General features: G+C 41.1%; 1 protein-coding gene across 2 annotated transcripts in view; it reads left to right on the top strand.

Annotated features, from left to right (window-relative positions):
* ARHGAP42 (Rho GTPase activating protein 42) overlaps positions 1 to 20274 on the top strand; it is a 188251-nt gene that overhangs the window by 142978 nt on the left and 24999 nt on the right. For both annotated transcript variants that reach the window (XM_063127116.1, XM_063127115.1), the window contains 7 exons: positions 3797 to 3897; positions 6525 to 6634; positions 9969 to 10047; positions 11870 to 11909; positions 14568 to 14630; positions 18339 to 18413; positions 19911 to 19995. In XM_063127116.1, coding sequence (XP_062983186.1) covers positions 3797 to 3897; positions 6525 to 6634; positions 9969 to 10047; positions 11870 to 11909; positions 14568 to 14630; positions 18339 to 18413; positions 19911 to 19995 — 553 coding nt within the window. The remainder of the gene's footprint in view (positions 1 to 3796; positions 3898 to 6524; positions 6635 to 9968; positions 10048 to 11869; positions 11910 to 14567; positions 14631 to 18338; positions 18414 to 19910; positions 19996 to 20274) is intronic.

Here is a 20274-nt window from a genome sequence, read left to right as displayed (position 1 = left end):
AGCGCATGCCAAGAGCCGTTGTGAATATTCAAGCTGCGGCAGACTACCCCATGGCTTATCATGATGTCCGAACCTGACAAAAGTGGGTTGCTGGCATTGTTAACAAACAAACTATGCCCCAGGGCTGTTTTTAGGGTTGTGTGTCGTGTTTTAACCACACCAACAACCCACCCTGCGCAAGTTTGGACAGATGATAAGCGACGACAAACTCCCGCTGCAGTGGGTTGTGTCAATCATGCAAACCGAATTTTCATATCTTAAAACTGGTCCGTATGGTGTCATTAACAGACTGTCACTGTACTCATTCCCAGTGGTAACTGGTTTTTATCAGCTTTTAACCACACGGCAATCTGTTGTCAAATTGTGAGTATCTTTGCCAAGAGCTCCTGCTAACGCAGAATGGGGAAAAAGGAGCCTCCCCATGTGTTGATATCACTGTGACATGCGATAAGAGTTTGGCATTTGTTACTCCTGAGACAGATGAAAAATGTTATGCCTGGAGGAATGCTGTGCTTGTGGCATCTATCCAGGATGTTTGTTTGTTTGTTTGTTTGTTTGTTTGTTTATGCTTTAAACTGTCCACTAGTCCTGAGCTGCTGGCTCTGCAGCTTATTGGAGCAAATCTAAAATCGTGTGTAGCGATAGTGTCTTTTGAGACGATGACTAAAATTCTCACTAAGGTGTTTTGCTCCTATTAAAAAGCATGTGAGCCAAAAAAGAATCCCTCCCTCCCAACTTAACCCCCCCCCCCCCCAAGCTCAAGTGTCTTTCTGAGACAAACTTGCCTGCTTTAGTAACAGTGGCAGATTGCTTTGAGTAGCTTTTGTACCCTTTAATTGACTGGTGATGACGATGATAATAAAATACTACAAAAAATCCCTGTTAAGCGGAAATTACCTTGGGCGTTATTAACAGGAGAGCAAGGACAGAGCGAAATGCCGGGCACATGCAGTGCTTCATTACATAGTGAAAGGCCAACTTGACATGCTCCCATTGAAGAGGAAAAGGATTTGGTCATTTGTTTAGGAAAATGACACAGACACAGTCTTGATCCCAGAAATGAAGGCACTAATTGCTGCTTTAAATTTGTATTTTAAATGTGTATTTCTGCACTGTGGCTGATTTTATCCTGGTTGTGCTTTTATATTGTATTTTATATCATGTTTTTATACTGTTTGTTTTACACTTTGAATGGTTTTAATTTTTGTGAACGGCCCAGGGAGCTTCGGCTATTGGGAAGTTTAAAAATGCAATAAATAAATAAATAAATAAATAAAATATTGGCTTTGGTTGTCTACAGTGAGTTGCAGAGAATAGGGCAGGATAGGTTGCTTTCAATCAAGGCAATTTGAATAACTGAATCATGATTTAAGACACCAAGAGAAAAACCGTGATTTAAATAATTGATTATTGATTTAAATCAAGTTTGCCACTGATTAGCCTTCACATATTCCTTAGACCAGCGATCTTCAACTGTTCCAGGCCTGAGACCCACATTGGACTCCCAGTCTGAAACACGGGGACCCACTTTCACAATTGCCCAACACGGCAACAACAGCTTTGCCGCTACCCATCTGGACAAATCTCGCGACCTACTTTTGGATCGCAACCCCCAGTTGAAGACCACTGCCTTAGACAATGGTGCCGATCTGGTACCAGTAAAATGTGTACTTTACAACTTCGTACAGCATTTTACAACATCAAGGAAGGTATACTTTGTGTAATCTTTTAGGTGGTTTTATTTGTATTCATTTAGGGCAGGAGTGTCGAATATCTTTCAGCCTGAAGGCCAAATTCAATTTCAGGGAATTTCTAGAGGGCCATTCCAGTGGAGGATGAGGCCAAAGACAAAGAGGCAGAGTGGAAACACCAAAGTGCCAACGTATTTTACCTTAAAGCTCTTACTGCCGGTAACTAAGGAGATGTCTTCCAACCTTTTAGGTTGAAAGACACCTCCTTAGGCAAGAAAAGGGGGAAAGCAGTGGGCCAGGGTAAGGAGGCATGGCCATCTGGGGAGGGCTGGATTGGGGCCCCAGACGGGCTGAATTTGACCAACAGGCCTGAGGTTCAATACCCCTGATTTAGGGAATTCTCCATAATCTTCCTTACCTATGTCAAGCTGCAGATGCAATGGCAGTACATTAGCATTGGTAAGAACTACATCCCACACACAAACACGATAACAGTTATATTTTATTAAACTAAATCTTAAATGTTACATAAATGTTTTCCATTTGCAATTGCAGCAGTCAAGAGTGGTGAAAAAAGAGTATACAGTATGGTTTTGTTATTCTGATCCTGTTTATATGACACGCTAAGCCACAGTGGTTAAGCATTTTGAGCTAAACGTTATGGCTTAGTGCGTCATGTGAACTAACCCTAACCATGGTGGCTACATAACTAAGGTTTAAACACACTCACTAACCACTTGCTGCAAAAGGTTTAGCGGCCTAACCATGGCTTAGCATGTCGTCTGAACAGATCCTCTGAAGGGCAACGATGCATACATTTATCACACCTAAGGTTAACTGATACTGCTGACACAGTTGGCATGAAATGCCAAGATATTCATCAGTAATTCATTCTCTTCAAAGCTACACTGGAAGTTAGGTTAGTCAGCTCACATTTACCTGCTTCTGTTTACATGGCAAATGATGGTAGCAGCTAGTGAGCCCCTGCCAAAGGAAGTGAGGCAGGTGGCTACTAGGAGGAGGGCCTTCTCTGCTGTGGCACCCTGGCTGTGGAATGAGCTCCCCAGAGAGGTTCACTTGGCGCCTACACTGTATTCTTTCTGTCCCCAGCTTAAGATCTTTTTATTTTCTCAGTATTTAAACACCTAATTTAACTTAAATTTAAACCTTATTTTAATTCTGTATTTCAACCTATATCAATTTTTGCGGTGTGGTTTTATCCTGGTTGTGCTTTTTGTATTGTATTTTGTATTTGTGTTTTTAGATTGTTGGTTGTTTTTTATGCTCTTCATGGTTTTAATTTTTGTGAACCGCCCAGAGAGCTTCAGCTATTGGGTGGTATAAAAATGTAATAAATAAATAAATAGTTCACATTGATTCATGCAGGTAACTAGTTTCTATGATGGTAGCAATAATGTGCCGTAATTTATTGTAATGCATTTCAATAATTTTCTAGCTCCTGTAACTAGAAAATATAAGTTTAGCAAGATTTGACACCATATATTCAACGTGCTCTTTGGTGCAAAGGAAGTCACTCCTCTCTTCTTTAAAGTGCGTGAGTGAGAACACAAGCACTAATTATAAATTGTAAACATTTAATTGTAAACGTTACTGCTTAGGCACCGTGTGTGTACCTGCGTGAGTGTGGGGAAAAACACTTTTCAGAGAACAGTTGTTAAATTTCAGAATTCTATTTCCTACATTTCAGACTGCATCTGGTATTCAGAGATAATCGGCTTAATTGTTACTATATGTCTTTTGTTTATTGTATCGTCTTATAGATGTCATCTTAATGCTTTATTATATGCCTTAGTAGCTATTAGCCATAATGGTTAAATGGAACCTCTTCATTTTGAGGCAGTACATCTCTGAATACCAGATGAAGTCATCTGTTCTCTGAAAAGTATTTTTTTTCATGCAGTGCCTAAGCAGTAATGTTTACAATTAAATGTAAATGACCACTGCCCAAAGAGAATAATATATGACAAAACCAATAGCTTATATATTTTGCCATGACTATTTTTGCTCAGGAACCTTTTATTTAAATGAAAATGAAAATAGACTAAATTGGTTTGTTGTTGTTTTTTAATTTGTTTTCTTTTCAGGACCTCTGGGATTCACCTGGATCAAACATTACTGTACTTATGACAAAGGGACAAAAGCATTCACAATGAGCCTTTCAGAAGCAAAATCTGGAGGGAAAGTAGTAAGTATTACCCTAAATTGGAAAAATGCACACTGTGGCGTTTCATGCACTGATGTGGGCATCATCCAGGAAAGGTGTTGCTAACAGAGCATGAAGGTGTTTCCAGACTGTGACGTTTTTATGTAGTCTGCTATTATCAGTGAAAGACAACTGTGCCCTGCAACATTTTGGTCCCGATCCTGGTTACAACTCTCTGCAGCTTTTCTTGCAGGGAACACTCCTACCTTCTTAAAGAAGTACATCTTCCTCCTCATTTGATCTCCTTCCTGGGTCTCACCCATGTCTTCCACTCATGCCCCAGCCATCATCAGAGCCTTTTCCGTGATTGTTTTCTGTGAAATAGTGGCATTTAGCTAGACCTCTAGCTAAATTTTATCAACTAATTCCATTTTGAGCCAAAACTGAACCCAGCAACTTCATAACCCTGGAAGTGAATGTGAATTGGGCAGAGGTGACTATTTATGGGGATTATGACCCCCCCTCCATCTGCAGTTGATGTGGCAGTCAAGACTTATGTGCACACCTCATTCTGCATAACCATGTCAATTATTTATTTATTTATTTATTTTATTATTGCATTTATATCCCACCTTTTTTCCTGCAAGGAACCCAAGGCGATGTACATAATCCTCCTTCTCCTCTCCACTTTATCCTCACAACAACAACCCTGTGAGGTGGGTTGGGCTAAGAGCCTGTGACTGGCCCAAAGCCACCCAGTGGGTTTCCATGGCCGAGTGGGGACTAGAACCTGGATCTGCTGACTCGCAGTCTGAAACTCCAGCTGCTACGCCACACTGGCCCTGTTCAGGCGTTCTCCCTGTACACTATGTAGATATGGAAAAGGGAGGAGCAGAATTGTGCCACCCAGAGGTGCCCCTTTTCAGACCTTTGTCGCTATGGCAGGGGTGGTCTGTGAGGAGCCAGATGACATCCCACTCAGCCCATCGTAGTCTGAATAATGCAAAAGGGGGGCATGGACATGTCACCTGACATTAAATGGGTATGGCTAAGCCCACTGACATGGTTTGGGCCCTGGTGGGTCCCCCATTTGTGAAGGCCCATGCGCAGTGGAGCTGCTTCCTCTGCCCCCTGTGCCTTCTCCCATTGGGGAGAGGACACTGGCACTGCTCATCTTGGCTTCGTTCGTCCATGTGAGCAACATGAAGGATCATAGAAGGGTAGAGTTGGAAGAGGCCTATAAGGCCATCGAGTCCAACTCCCTGCTCTTTGTAGGAATCTACCTTAAAGCATCCCTGAGAGATGGCTGTCCAGGGCCTAATCTACACCAAGCAGGATATTGCACTATGAAAGCGGCATATAAAAGGCAGGAGCCACACTACTGCTTTATAATGGTATTGAAGTGCACTGACAACTGTTGGTGTTGGGGCCCATTGACACATACCGTATACTGCTTCCATAGTGTTATACCCTGCTTGGTGTGGCTCCTACCTTTTATATACCGCTTTCATACCACTTTCATAGTGCAATATCCTGCTTGGTGTAGATTAGGCCCAGATGCCTCTTGAATACCTCTAGTGTGGTAGAGCCCATGACCTCTTTAGGCAATTGATTCCATTGTCATACTGCTCTAACAGTCAGGAAGTATTTCCTGATGTCCAGCCAGAATCTGGCTTCCTGTAACTTGAACCCATAGTTATTCCGTGTCCTGCACTCTGGGATGATTGAGAAGAGATCCTGGGCCTCCTCTCTGTGACAACCTTTCAGGTACTTGAAGAGTGCTATCATGTCTCCCCTCAATCTTCTCTTCTCCAGGCTAAACATACCCAGCTGTTTCAGTCTCTCTTCAAAGGGCTTTGTTTCCAGACCCCTGATCGTCCTTGTTGTCTTCCTCTGAACACACTCCAGCTTGTCTGCATCCTTCTTTAAGTGTGGTGCCCGGAACTGGACACAATACTTAAGATGTAGGTGTAGAACTTGGCATTTATCCCTATTAAATTTCATTCTGTTGTTTTCAGCAAATCAGCCACAGCCCAATTGGTGGCTGGAGCATGCCAGTCGCAGCGCAGCTGTGGCTGCTTCATCCTTGTCATACTTTCCTCAGAGGGGAAGGTTCGGTGTGGGCAATGCGTACCTGGCCCACCTGCATCCCTCACTGTCACCTCCAATCTGTGATCAGAGATAATAGCTGGGCTTACACATGGGGGAGATTCAGCTGTTATGTATGAGGGGAGAAACTCTGCAGTGTTCCAGATTCGTACACATGTGTGTGTGTAGGGCTGCAATGTTTAATTGGGTAGACTAATTGAAAAAAGGTGCCCCTTGATTAATTGGGCAGTAGATATGTATGTGTGTACATCCACACACAATTTTGAATGCAAGTGCTTATAGAGAGTAGGCACTCTCCCTTTTCTTTCACAGCAGTGATGACTGTCTCTTCAAATAGATGCTTGATACAACATGTGTGCAACAAGTAAAATATGCTTCTTGCTTCAGAAATGCTGTTTTACTCATATGCAATTCTATTTAATGAATTGATTGACTAAAACTCATAGTTAATTAATTAACTAACATTTCTTTAATTTGGTTACAATCCCCAAACATAGGGATATCTAACTAATAATTTCATGAATCATCATTCCAATTTCACCGTTTCCTATATTTTATAGAACGGTCTTGTCCCAAGTACACCAGAAGTATTCAAGTTGAAATCCTGCATCCGGCGTAAGACAGATTCAATTGACAAGCGCTTCTGTTTCGATATTGAAGTCGTTGAAAGGTTTGAGATTTCAGCAGTGCCTTTTTAACACCATTAAGAATATACACATATATTAATGTCTGGGAAACTTACGAATTTTATTTATTTATAGAAACATGTACATGCTGTCTTTTGCCACACACACACACACACAAACACTATCGTGATAGTATGGAAACAAACAAAATTAAAACAGCTGGCAGCTAAATTAACACACAGTTAAACCCACTAAAGGCCTGGCAAAACAGAAACATCAAGACTGTCCATCTAAAACCCATAAACTAATAGGTCAGTCAAGCCTCTCTTGGGAGAGAATTCCACAACCCACCTGGTGTCACTGAGAAAGACCTATAGTTCAGGGCTGGATTTAAACTTCTTGTGGCCCTAAGTTATAACATGAGTAAGGCCCTTCCCTCTTCAACAGATAATAATTTTTTTAAAATACAAAATACAATTAAATGGAATTTGATAGTCTTGTAATATAGGTATTAAAAATGCAAGTTATATCTGTACACTGAGTAAGGGACCCTTGGAGATAATTTAGACTGACCCCAACCACATAACACTATTCCCCCTTCTGAAGAGGTCTTCATTTTGTATGATGTTTATGGTTTCCCGGTGGCAATGTTGTAAACTTTCTTTCTTTCTTTCTTTCTTTCTTTCTTTCTTTCTTTCTTTCTTTCTTTCTTTCTTTCTTTCTTTCAACGCGACACCCCTCATAATGTGAGGCCCTAAGCTGTAGTTTGTTTAGCTTGTACATAAATCCGTCCCTGAGTATGATATTGCATGATTCACTTTCTCATAGCTTTGAACAGTTACAGCGAAATAAGAGCACCCTAAGCTAGAGCTACTGAGAGGTATATCCACTCAGTAGCTCAATATAATATATTGAATTAAAATTATCTTAAGACCCGTACAATTTGCAATCAAAAAGAGGCCTGGAAATGTTCATTAGTGTCCCAGCCTAAACCTTAAAGGGAAAGCTTAACTCAAATGTTGAAGGACAACCAGGCTCTCAGATCTGCGCTTAAGTTCCTTACATATGTGTTTGGCCAAGAAGGAAACTGCCTTCCTGAGATTTCTCATCTGTGATTTCTGTCCCTTACATCCCATTACTTTCTCCATCCTTCTCTTCTTTCAACCCCTTCCCTGAATGTTCCCTCCCCAAGTCTGGCATCACAAAGACCTCTCTTCTTGCTCCCGTATGAAATATAAACCCTAATTCCCTACTTTCATTCATTGAGAACATAAGCGTCCTGCTAAAACTGACCAAAGGCCCATCTAGTTCAGTGTCCTGTTTCCCACAGTGGCCAACCAAGATGCCTCAGGAAAGTCCACAAGTAGGACATGAAGGCCCTGTTCAGAAGACACCTTAAACCACAGCTTTAACCACGATGAATAAGGCTTTTTGCCTTATTCACCATGGTTAAAGCCGTGATTTAAGGTGTCTTCTAAACAGGGCGAGAAAGAAGAGGCAAGGCTCTGGTGCTAATGTCAACAGTAAAACTGGCTTTAATATAGGTTGGGTTTTTTAAAAAAAGACTTTCTTGACAATGTCTCAAAGATGCGCTCAGCGTTTAAGATTACTGAGAATCCTTCAGGAGCTGTAACACAAAATGTTTGTCAAGTATTCTTTTGGCATTCTCTTGTATGAGGCAATAGCTTCTCTATTCTCTATTTCTTTAAAAAACTTCTTTAAAAAAAACTATATTAAAGCCAGTTTTACTGTTGACATTAGCATCAGAGCTGAGCCTCCTCTTTCTCGCCCAGCTTTAGTGGTACTTCTTCCTTCCGCCTCTCCCCGTCTTCTAAACAGGGCCAAAGACAGTAATCCTCTCCCACTGTTGCTCACCAGCTCCATAAAGCCCTCATATAACAAGTAGCCATCTGTAGACTTCTCCTTCATTAATTCTTCTACATAGAGATCTCTGGAATGGTACCCAAACTCTTATCTATAATCACTCTCCTTTATGCCAGATATCTGCTACTATTGAGTACATTATAATGCAAAGGTGGGCAACTTGTGGCCCTCCAGATGTTTTGGCTTACATCTCCCATCAACCCCAAGCCAGAGGGATGATAAAGAGACATAGACGAAAACATCCAGAAGGCCACAAATTGCCCACTTCTGTTATGAAGCCTCCTGGAATATTGTACCTGAGGATTTCTACCATGACAGGAGGGGTGATATAATATGATTCTACCACCAGTGATGTGACATTTATGTTTAAAATATAGTATGGGACTCTCTGAGACCACAACCTCTCAGGCCACTATCCTCAACCTGGTGACATCCAGATGTGTTGGAATACAACTCCCATCATTTGGAGCTTTGGCTGCCTGCCTGGGGATGATGGAAGTCCAACATATCTAGACCGGGTTGGTTGAGAATGCCTCAGGAATGTTCTTAGCCCCTTCTTACATCAGGGGAGAGGGCTTGGAACCACTCCTGGGCTCTGTTCTTGGACCTAGGAGCCCCAGCTCATCAAACGGTAGGGTTGAGGACTGTCTGTCCCAACATTCCTAAACTCTTTCTTCATCCCCAGTGTTTTTGCTGCTGTGTCTCCTTTCTTGCAATCTGCCTTTGTTTGGTCTCCTCACCAGCGCAAAAGCAGCCCCTTAGCCACCACTTTTCAGTCACCTTTGTTTTCTACTCGCCCCCATCATTGTCCGTCCCCCTCATTTTTTTGTTTTATTTGGTTAGAATTGCAAATAATGTTGTTTAAAAAGAAAACCGCTCACCCTCATCCAGTCAAGGTCTGGGCAGGGAGGTGAATGGCGTCATTGTCTGTCCTGGACTCACCACCTATAATGACATCTTTGGAAGGACGCAGACATATAACTGTGAATATGTTTTTATTGATTCTATTTTAACTAAATATTCTCCCAGCTGATGGCAACATTTGCCATTGTGATTGTTGCTAGCAAATAAATTGCTCACCGTCTAGTTAAAATGTCTGTCTGTTTTGAAGAGTTATCTGGAGTGAATAGTGATTTTTGCGTGCAGTCTATTTTTTCTTTAATTTTTTCTTTTTGAGAAGGCCTCCTTGACACTGCAGAATGCGACTCCATCAGAATCTTAGTGTTTGTAAATTATTGCTTGATATTTCTTCAATTTTATTTCATTCACCTTTTGGCTCTACAGAACTCCACTTGGGAAACTTTCCTAGTGAGAAGGAGAACATTTTGTATAGAGCGTATAAACACTGAACCAATAACCTCACTAGAAATATTCAGCTCTAGTGCTTACCACCACTTCATCTACTCCGTTTAGAACTTTCATATTAAGATAGTCTTCAGATTTGTGAATGTAAATAAGGAGATTGCTGGTTGTTGTTGTTGTTGTTTTTAATAGGCATGGGATCATTACACTACAAGCTTTTTCCGAATCCAACAGAAAGCTCTGGCTGGAAGCTATGGATGGAAAAGAACCAGTAAGGAAAACATATTCTATAGTATGTGTGTGTGTATGTTTTGAGCTAGAGGATTATGAGTAAACTTACTATGCATCGTTTAAAAATATTTCAGTTCAGCATAAAAAAATATAAAGTTGCATTGTTACATTGTTGTGTGCACATATTTTAAAAGTGTTTTTTTTTAAATAAAAGTGATAGCAAACAGGAGAGCTATAACTAGCCAGGATCTAAAGGGATTTCTATGGCCATAGCTAGATGGGGCTTTATCCTGGGGCGATCCCCAGGATCGTCCCTGTGCGTCCACATGACGCACAGGGGATCCCGGGATCAGGGAGGGATGATCCCTCCCTTGCCCCGGGATCTCACCCTCCCCTTTAGGCCTGGTTTTTCTGCCATCTCGGGCTGAGTCCAAGACCGCGGAACATGTGGCTGGGCGCCGCAGTTTGTCCCAGCTCCCCGCAGTTCCTCATGAGGAGGTGGGACCCAGACACGGGGCACAAAGCTCCTCAGGAGTACTGGGAGGGGGAGCGGGGATTTTTTTAAAAAAAAATCACTTACCTTTTGCACACGAGCGCTCATGCGCTGCTGCCTCTTTAAGAAAACAAAAAACGGCGGGCGCGATGCCTCTCCATCTAAGGACGTTGCGCGCCATGTGTGAATTGAGGGGGAGATCTCGCGATGAAAAAATTGTGAGATCTTCACCCCTCCATCCCACTAGACCAGCCTTCCTCAACCTGGGGCGCTCCAGATGTGTTGGACTGCATCTCCCAGAATGCCCCAGCTGCACTAGACTGCTAGATCTAGCTAAGGCCTATGTCTTGCCTTCACCCCTGAAACGCCACCCCTAAAGGACAGGTGGTCCACCGCAGTACCGCTTGATGCAGTACAAAAGGCTGCAGTGGGAAGGAATCACTTGCCCAGCAAGTGTGCATCTTTTTGCATCTCATCTATCATTGCAGCATCATCATTATTATTATTATTATTATTATTATTATTATTATTATTTACATTTATATACTGCCCCATAGCCAAAGCTCTGGGCGGTTTTCAAAAGTTAAAAACAGTGAACATTAAAAAGAAATATGCAAAATTTAAAAACATAAAAAACATAAAATACAAACAAAAACAGACAATATCCGTTTAAAAACAACTATTCTGGGGTCAGTTAAAAAACTCAGCATATGCTGTTAAATGCCTTGGAGAAGAGATCATGTATCTCTGATACATGAAAGCGTTTCTTAAATTCTTATTCATCATATGCATTCTCTGAAAGAGTTCTGGGAAAGTGACGGTGTCTTGCTCAGGTTATTTGTTTAGTGTAGAGCTGAAATGCACCTACCCCACCCTCTGGGGAAAGCTTAGCTAAAATGGTCAGAGGCTTTCAGCCCCTTTCCCACAAGGAGAGGCTAATCTTGCCTAGCTAGGAGGTACATGATAGAGATGTATAAAACTGGAGCAGTCTGGAAAGAGAAGAGAAACGTCTTTTTCTTTCATAATATTAGAACTTTTGATCCACAGATGAAATACTAATGATAAAAGCCAGAATTGGCCAAAAGGAAGTAGCACTTCATAGAACACAAAAACAGCTACAGAATTTAGTAATAGATGGCTTTTACAAAAGCATTACACAAGTGCATACCTGTTTGATTTTTCGCTGTCTCTCCCGCCCCAATCTCCTCCCTGGCTATGCTACCTCCATAGAGTTGTTTTGAGGATGATAAAATGGAGTAACCCCTTCTGAGCTTCTTAGAAGTTAAGCTAACTCGATTTGCAGGATAAAATAAGTAAACATGAGTGTGATACAATTCACTGTTGACTTTCTTTTCTTTCTTTCTTTTAGATTTATACTTTGCCAGCTATTATTAGCAAGAAAGAAGAAAGTAAGTTTACTTTTAATTATATGCAGGTATTGAGTATAGCAATTTATTGACAATGGTTTCTTTAATTAATCATGTGAAAGCATTATCCATATATAAAAGGATGTCCATGATTTGCTGAAAATGTGTTGAAGTTCAAAACTTTTTTTATAACAATGGGTAGTATCTAATGTTAGTTCTATGTAGAGTGTACCCACTATGTAGAGTATTCCCACTCATTTCAATGGGTCTACTCTATATAGGATACTAGCATTGGATACTGCCCAGTTTTCATATAAATGTCAAGCTTGGTGTATATGCTAAACCTTATTTTGATAATAGTGTATTTAATGGAACCTATTTTCACGGTTGTGTCTGTATATTGTGGGTGTCAACGCTCCTGTTTACTTGTTCATCTGTTGTATTCTTCTGAGTATTAAATTGTCTATCACTTTATCATGTTGAATTACTGGGAAGTCTGTTACTCTGTGACCAATTATTGCAATCATGTTAAGAACATTGCTTTTACATTTTGTTCTTCTTAATTTAGGCAGTTTGCAAAATCAGCTATGGAGATACTTTAAAAAGATTTCTGAATTCTCAGTTGAAATAACTGTACTAATTAAATACCCTAATCAATACTGTTTTCCAGCCTTTAGATACTTTTAGTGGGTTTTGGTAATGACTTCTGTGACTTCACATGGATGTCATGTACAGTTTAGCCTGACATTTCAACTTTTCCAAGTAGCTTATCATGATGTACTTCTCAACTTCCAACATTTCTCTAGAGTGGTTGGTGTTAAGTGCTCTCTCTTACAATCCATGCAATAACTTTATTATACCGTGCTATTTTTGCTCTTCATTTCACCAATAGTACGTTTTTTTGTTTTGTTTTTCAATCTTTGAGATTTGTAGATGAAGTTCAAAATGTGAAGGCAGTGGGTGCAGTATTTAGAAAGTTAGGTTCACCGTAATCAGTGGGATGTCAAGCATTCTGTTAAGCGTTTACATTCCATTTATTTCAGGTCAGTGAATGCTTGAAATCTGTCCTTGAACAGCTTTGATGTTTTGTGGTTCTTCAGTCTCCCTTACTCTGGATTTTGCACAGCGTGCCTTAAAAGATGTCAGATGAAGAAAAGTTAGAAAAGGCACCCTGTAGTCAGCCTCAGGGACTCTTTTCCTTTCATTTGCAGAACTTCCTATGCTTTCCCCTGAGACCTGCCCCATTTTTTCTGCTACTGTTTACTGCTCTTAATCCAGTTTGTTTGTTTATTTGTTCATCAACTAATTTGTAGACTATCTTTAAGGCAGAGTTGCCTTTGCAAGGCAGTATACAAACTTCCATAAAAATTAGCATCATCATCATCAAACAAGATAGTATAAGCATCCAATTTAAAAACATTGTTTTTAACAATGTTTGTTAAAAGCTCAATGTTTAAGCTCCCTTAAACATTGAACAGTAGCAATTGATTCATATTCTGGAAGCAATAAATCAAAACAACAACTGTTAAAAAACAGAATGAAATGAAAAATGTTTTAACTTATTTCTTTTAAAATTTCCACTTGTATTTCCGGGGCAGAATTCCACAAGTATGGGGCCACCATTAAAAAGGCCATGTCCTGTTAGATTTCTTCTTTACATTTCTGCTTTCCTAATTGAAACAGTACCTACTGTTCCATACGTAATGTCTATTTAAACAATTTAATAAATACAAAATTTTTTTATTTTCCTTTCCTTTCTATTTCGCATGTAATCTGCCATATGCAAATTACATAAACAATCAAAAGGGGAAAAAACTATTTTAGAAATAGCGCAAATAAATTAAAGATTATATCAATGTTGATGTAATTGTACCTAGGGATAATCCTGGTGGCAATTTTACACTTAAGACAAAGGCTCAGTTCAGACAACACGTTTCTTAATGGTGGTTTTGGAACTCCACAGTGGAGGTTTTACACCATTGTTGAGAAATGTGTTCTCTGGTGGGAAAACTCCATGCAATGGCGGAGGTTTTTTGGAAAACACTCCACGCAGAATATCCACACTGCGCAGAGGAGAATTCCTGCACAGCAGTTGTGTTGTGTGTTGAGTGGCAAGCTCCGTGGAGTTTTCTGTTGCGTTGCGTTGACTTTTCCCACTGGCTACAGAGTTCCCCGGCAAGAGCGATGAAAGGAGGGAGTGCCACTCTAGGAGAGCTGCTGTGATTGGGTTTTTTTTTTACAGCAGTGGCTGATGGGATACCATCAGGAGGACCAGGGAAGGAGAGAGGGCAGAGGAACTGTCAATAAAACGTCATGATGGATTTAACTCAACAGTATCCCACAGTCACACAACAGTGAAGTTAGAAAGTGTTGTTTGGGGAGTAGCCCCCTAAAAACTCAATTGTTGAGTGGAGTTTTCACACTGCACTGACTAACGTGTTGTCTGAACTGAGCCAAAGTACTTTTTGTAGCATGACTTGGTGTAGGATAATAATGACATTCTTTTTTTCTTTTTTAATTCTGAACAATCTTATTACTTCTAATAAAGTAGATTCATTTGATTTTTTAATCCTCATGTTTCACAGGGGTTGCCAATATTGGAGTAACTGGGTTGCAGTGAATTTGGCTTTACTTGGCTGGACTATAGCAAATATCAAAATTCTGATGATGATGATGATGATTTTCCTTTCCTTTTGATAGTGTTCCTAAATGAAGCTGGTTTTAACTTTGTAAGAAAATGCATTCATGCAGTGGAAACAAGAGGTATGTATTGACTTGCAAACTCATTGATGTTGCTCTAGTAAAGTTATAGTATATTGTGCCTTAGAGACCCATTCACACACTACCTTGGTTTAACATGTGATATTTAAACCATGACGTCTTACCTGTGCATACAGAATTGGCACGCTCTGTATTTGTGGATCACTCTGCTGGTGTGGTAACACTGCATGCTGAAGAAATGTGGTTTAAGTGAGGCACCAGGCATGCAAAATACCCCATGGATACATTATTTGTGTGTATCATACTTAAATCAGACGACATCTTTGCAAGTACATGATCTCATTCACTCATCAAGGAATTAGGATGGCTCTGTCAGGTGAACTCTTCCCCCCCCCCCAATTAATTCTTTTATTTATTTTCTACAAAAAACAGACACATAAGGAAGGTACAAAAAAGAAACAAAAAAAACCCACTACAAACTATACAAACTACTACACCGCACATACATCTAGTAAAATAAACATAATACATAAGGCTATATTTCATTGAAAGCGATCTTCATGTCAGACGGCAAACATCTGTTGTTTCTATATTACCCGGTACGAATTTCATAACAACAAGCTAATGTATATATACCAAAGGCAAAGGTACAGATTATATATAAAACCCACAAACAAATAAATCATCCTATTGCTGTTCTTGTATATACTCAATAAAAGGTTTCCAGTCCAATACATATGAGGCTATTGTTTTTTCATGTACTAGCGCTGTTATTTTTGCCATCTCTGCCAATTCCATCACCTTGAGGAGCCATTCTTCCATTGTTGGTACTTGTGTTTTTTTCCAATATTGCGCATATAGTAGTCATGCCACTGTCACCATATGTTGAAGTAACAATCTTTTTTCTTTAAATTGATCATCCCCGAGTCCAAGCAAAAACAATTCTGGTGAACTCTTGATAGTAAACTCATTTCTGCTGCTACATAATGTGTGAAATGGCTCTCGGCTGTCTCAAAATCAGGCCAGATTTCTCTGTCACAAGATCTTATGTTGGTTCAGTTCAGACAACAAGTTTCTCAATGGTGGTTGTAGAACTCCATGGTGGAGTTTTTACACCACTGTTGAAAAATGTGTTGTCTGGTGGGAAAACTCCGCCCCATGGTGGAGGGTTTTTTTTGGGAAACACTCCATGCTGAATATCCACACTGTGCAGAGGAGAGTTCCTGCACAACGGTTGTGTTGCGGGTTGTGTGGAGGGCTCCGTGGAGTTTTCCTTTGCATTTAGTTGACTTTTCCCACTGTCTACAGAGTTCCCTGGCAAGAGCAGCGAAAGGAGCGAGTGCTGCTCTAGGAGAGGCACCGGGATTGGTTTTTGGGTTTTTTGCAGCAATGGCCGATGGGATACCATCAGGAGGACTAGGAAAGGAGAGAGGGCAGAGGAACTGTCAATCAAACATTGCAATGGATTTTATTCAACTCCACAAGAGCCCACAGTGGAGTCAGAACAAGTTGTGTGGGGATTACCTCCTAAAAATTCAAACATGGAGTGGAGTTTTCACCCTGCATTGACTAATGTAGGGTGAAAACTGCCCAGAGAGCTGGGCAGTATAAAAATGTAATAAATAAATAAATAAATAAATAAATAAATAAATAAATAGATATAATGTGCTGACTGAAGTGAGCCATTAAAGCATCAAAAACAAACCCATAATCAAAAAATCAGGGAAGTATGTATTTTAGAAATGATCTGTTAAGTACTGTTGGTTTTTTATGGAAAGCAAAATTACTGGAGAAGCGTATTACAAAGGAATGACTTGGTGTATGCACCTACGAACTTTGTAGGTCAACATTGCTGTAAGGCTTTCATATGATAAATTCTGCTGCTTATAACTGTAGCTACGCCATAAAACGGGCAGTTCTAAATACTGGAGTGACCCTAGTGGAGAATCTGCTGCATGTAACCTCTGTCTGGTCCTGGAGGGGAGGGGCAGACACTTGGGGTGGGGTGGGGGAAACATTGATGGTGGGGAGAAAACAGTCACACCGGTGGTGCCCATAGTAATTGTGCTACCAGAAACCAACCAGCAGCCTACACCACAGCAAATCCATTGCCTGTATCCCCCCTCTCTCTTTCTCTCTCCCTAAAACCATTGAGTGCAATATCAAGCAGTGCAAAACATTCCGTGTTTATTCCAAGACGTAAAAGTGAAACTTTTTTTTTAAAAAAAATGTAGATATATGTTGTCCCTCTGTGTATTAATTTGCTTAAATGTTTTTATGTAAATGGTTTTGCACTTCGTATAATCTATTTTTAATGGTGTTGTTTTTTTCATTGTTGTGAACTGCTGAGAAAGCTTCGTCTATGTATAGAAATATAATAAATGAACATATAGGCAAAGGCAAACAATTGCAACGCAATTGTGCAACACCCCACATGCGGAAGAGGGGCTGTTCAGGCAAACCGCCAATATAGAGGGGACATTGTGGCTGCCCTGTAGGAAATGGAGGGGGTTTGCTGAAGTGGGAGTGGGGTGGTGGGACCCAACAGAGCGAGCAGGTGAGCAAGCAAGACAGGAAGGAGAGAAGGTACACATGGTGGAAGAAGGTAAAATATCCAGCAAACTTGAACTAGGGGCATGCTATTACCAAGCGCATGCACGCCTCCGGCTCCTGTACTATACGTGCTCCATTGCCAAAGGAAACAGGAGGACAAGCATGAGACCAGGTAGAGACGGTGGACATGGGACACTCACACTTGAGCAAGTGTCCAGTGTTGTGTTCATTATGCTCCATGGCTTGGTTCTTCCACAACACCTGGTGAACACCCCTGGCCAGCATATTTCTGTGCTCTCATTGGCTGGCAGGGAGGAGAAGCAGCCTACTAGGGATAGGATTACCATGGAGCACAGGCCTGTGATTACGAAGCCAAAGAATACTTTGATGCCTGAGGTGTGTCACTCAGCAGCCCTGGGATTTGAATGGACAGCCCCACCCAGCTCCCCCCAAGGCGGCCAGGTGGACCAGACCTCACTCTATGTGCACCATCCCCAGAGTGTAGCTCCCTCCTACTACCCCATGGGTAATGTTCCCTTCCGGCCATGTACTGTGTGAAAAGCACTTATTAGACTGCTAACTGCTACCTTCTTTCTTCTTGCAAGCCCTCATGGGTTTCCCTCCTCTTCATTGTAAGACAAGTGAATTAATTCTGGCCCATCCCTGGCTTTGTCTTGCCGCCCCCCCACCCAATGTTCCCCTGTGACCCCCGCTTCCTCAGGCCCCACTAACAGCCACATGTCCTGGCTCCCTCCAGATGATTCATACTGCAAGACTCATCAGCCCCAAGAAGCATGGCCAATAATCAGGGATGATGGGGGTTGTAGTCCACACTATGTGAAAGGGTATGAGGTGGGGAACATTGGCCAGAGGGATTCCTTTCCAGCTAGGCTCTGACTGCAAGTAAAGAGAATGCAAAGATCAATGTTCCCAACTCAAATGCCTGTGGTCTTCATTCAGCAGCTTTACGATGGAGATGGTCTGTGTAAGGAAAGAAAAGCAAGGTTGTCATGTCCTGCATGCAGCAAGGCTCTTGTGGCTTGAATACAGTTGTTGCATTTATTTATTTATTTATTTATTTATTTATTTTAAATTATGTTTTGCCCACCTTTAAAGGTAAAAGCACAATAAACTGTGAAACTTTTATGTCCTTCAGAGCAAGGCCTCACTACTTTATGTTCTGTTTTATCCTTGAAGGTATCACAATCTTGGGGTTGTACAGAATAGGTGGTGTGAACTCCAAAGTTCAGAAGCTGATGAATACCATATTTTGTAAGTGTCTGTGGGCATCATTGCAGGGAGGGCTCTGTGTACCTCTGTGTTTTATTCTTGCATGTACAATGTCGTGTTTCTCAGAACATGCCCGCTTTCGATGGGAGGCAAATGACGAGGCTTGCTAAGTAATCCACAAAGCTTTTATTAAGCAACAAACGTCCCTTCTACCTGAACAGAGTCTAACCTCTTGGAAACGTCCCCCTAGGCAAAACTATGCAAACTAAGCAAGACAATTGCCCGTTCAAGAAGTATAGGAAGCCACTTCCCAAACCCCCGTAACTTCAGAGTGCCTGGTGCGGAGGCAGGTTCTGGTGTAATCGAACCGACTTTTTCACGCCTTCCTTCTGCCCCATGCGTTTGAGCTTCCGGTGGACCCTAGCATCAGCTAGCTTGTCGGGACGCTCACCTCCGGAAGAAACCTCATTTCCCACCGAGTGTGTAGGATTTGGCCTTGAGGAGATAAGCTCTGGAGAGGGCTGACTCCCAGCTGGGGAGTTACCTGTGAGAGCTTCCTCCCCCACTGGTACAGGCTGGCTGGTGTCTGGCGCTGCGTCTTCTAGTTCTGAATCTGATTCTGATTGATTACCTGAAACATCTTCTCCTAAAACAGGGGCAGTAGGGTTAGACATGATATACAATAGAGTATGCAACTTGAATACACAGGCAGGGGTAAATGGGACAGAAGGCTTAAAAACCTTGTCAACTCTTCATTTTTAATGGAGGAAGGCAAATTTGAAGGTTAAAAAAAGGGCAAAACAGAGCAAAACTAGCTCTCCTTACTGGATGTACCCCTGAGCAAGGAGTGATGCAGGCAAAGAACTGTCCAGTCCTCTCCTGTCTTAGTAGTGGAGGCTGTAGTAAAGCTCTTCTATTTATGCACCTCTGCTGCTCACTCCCATTTCCTAGGTGCAACACAAGCTTTATAATTTATTTAAAATTATTTGTTGACCAACTTTAAGGGTAGAATACTCCCAAGGTGGAATACAAGATAAAAAAATAAAAACACACACAAGATGAAACAAACTAACTCAATAAGAACAGTATTTCTAAATATAACCAGCAGCCCAGAAATTAACAAACAAGTGGACCTTCAGATATGCATAAGTTGAAAGTGAAGAGAGGTTTAAAGTCCTTTGCTTGAGTGCCACTTTTAATAGGCCATTTCCAGCCCTACTACCTAAAATCCCTTTAACTGGAAGTACTGGGGACAGAAATTAGGGTCTTTCATTTGCAGAGAATGCTCTAATATCGTGCTGTGCGCTTCCAGTGACTTGGAACCATGTAGACAGTCCTGGAAATCCATGCATGATGATGCTCCCTCCATTTGTGCATTGAGATAGCTGGATTCGGCCATATAATTTTGACACATCCACTCTTCTAATTATTATTTTCCACATAAAGCAATTGAGTAATACAATAATACTTTCCTTCTCCTCCTCCTTCTCTTTCTCTCTCTCTCTCTCTTTCTCTCTCTCTCTCTTTCTCTTTTAATAGCCCCTAAATCTCCTCCCGATATGGACATCGATATGGAAATTTGGGACAATAAAACTATAACAAGTGGGCTAAAGAACTACCTTAGGTGAGTAAGCTGCATGGCTTCCATATTTCTTACTCCTGCTTACATATTCACATTTCTATCTTATACAATTCATTGTATATTGTTGGACCTAACCAGCCAATAGTCGTTTATATAAATAGCCAGCTGTCTTGATTAATGTGCACCATAAAATCCTCCATTTTGAATGTGAAACATTTAATTTGTAAATTGTTATCTAGTGTTCACAGCATAGAACAGTAAATCACTTTTATTGGTTAATTTATTTTTATCAAAACTGCACAGGGTGATTTTCTCATTTGT

The sequence above is a fragment of the Elgaria multicarinata genome, chromosome 5 (assembly GCF_023053635.1).
Source record: "Elgaria multicarinata webbii isolate HBS135686 ecotype San Diego chromosome 5, rElgMul1.1.pri, whole genome shotgun sequence".
In the NCBI taxonomy this organism is placed as follows: domain Eukaryota; kingdom Metazoa; phylum Chordata; class Lepidosauria; order Squamata; family Anguidae; genus Elgaria; species Elgaria multicarinata.
This window is presented reverse-complemented; position numbering and strand designations above follow the sequence as displayed.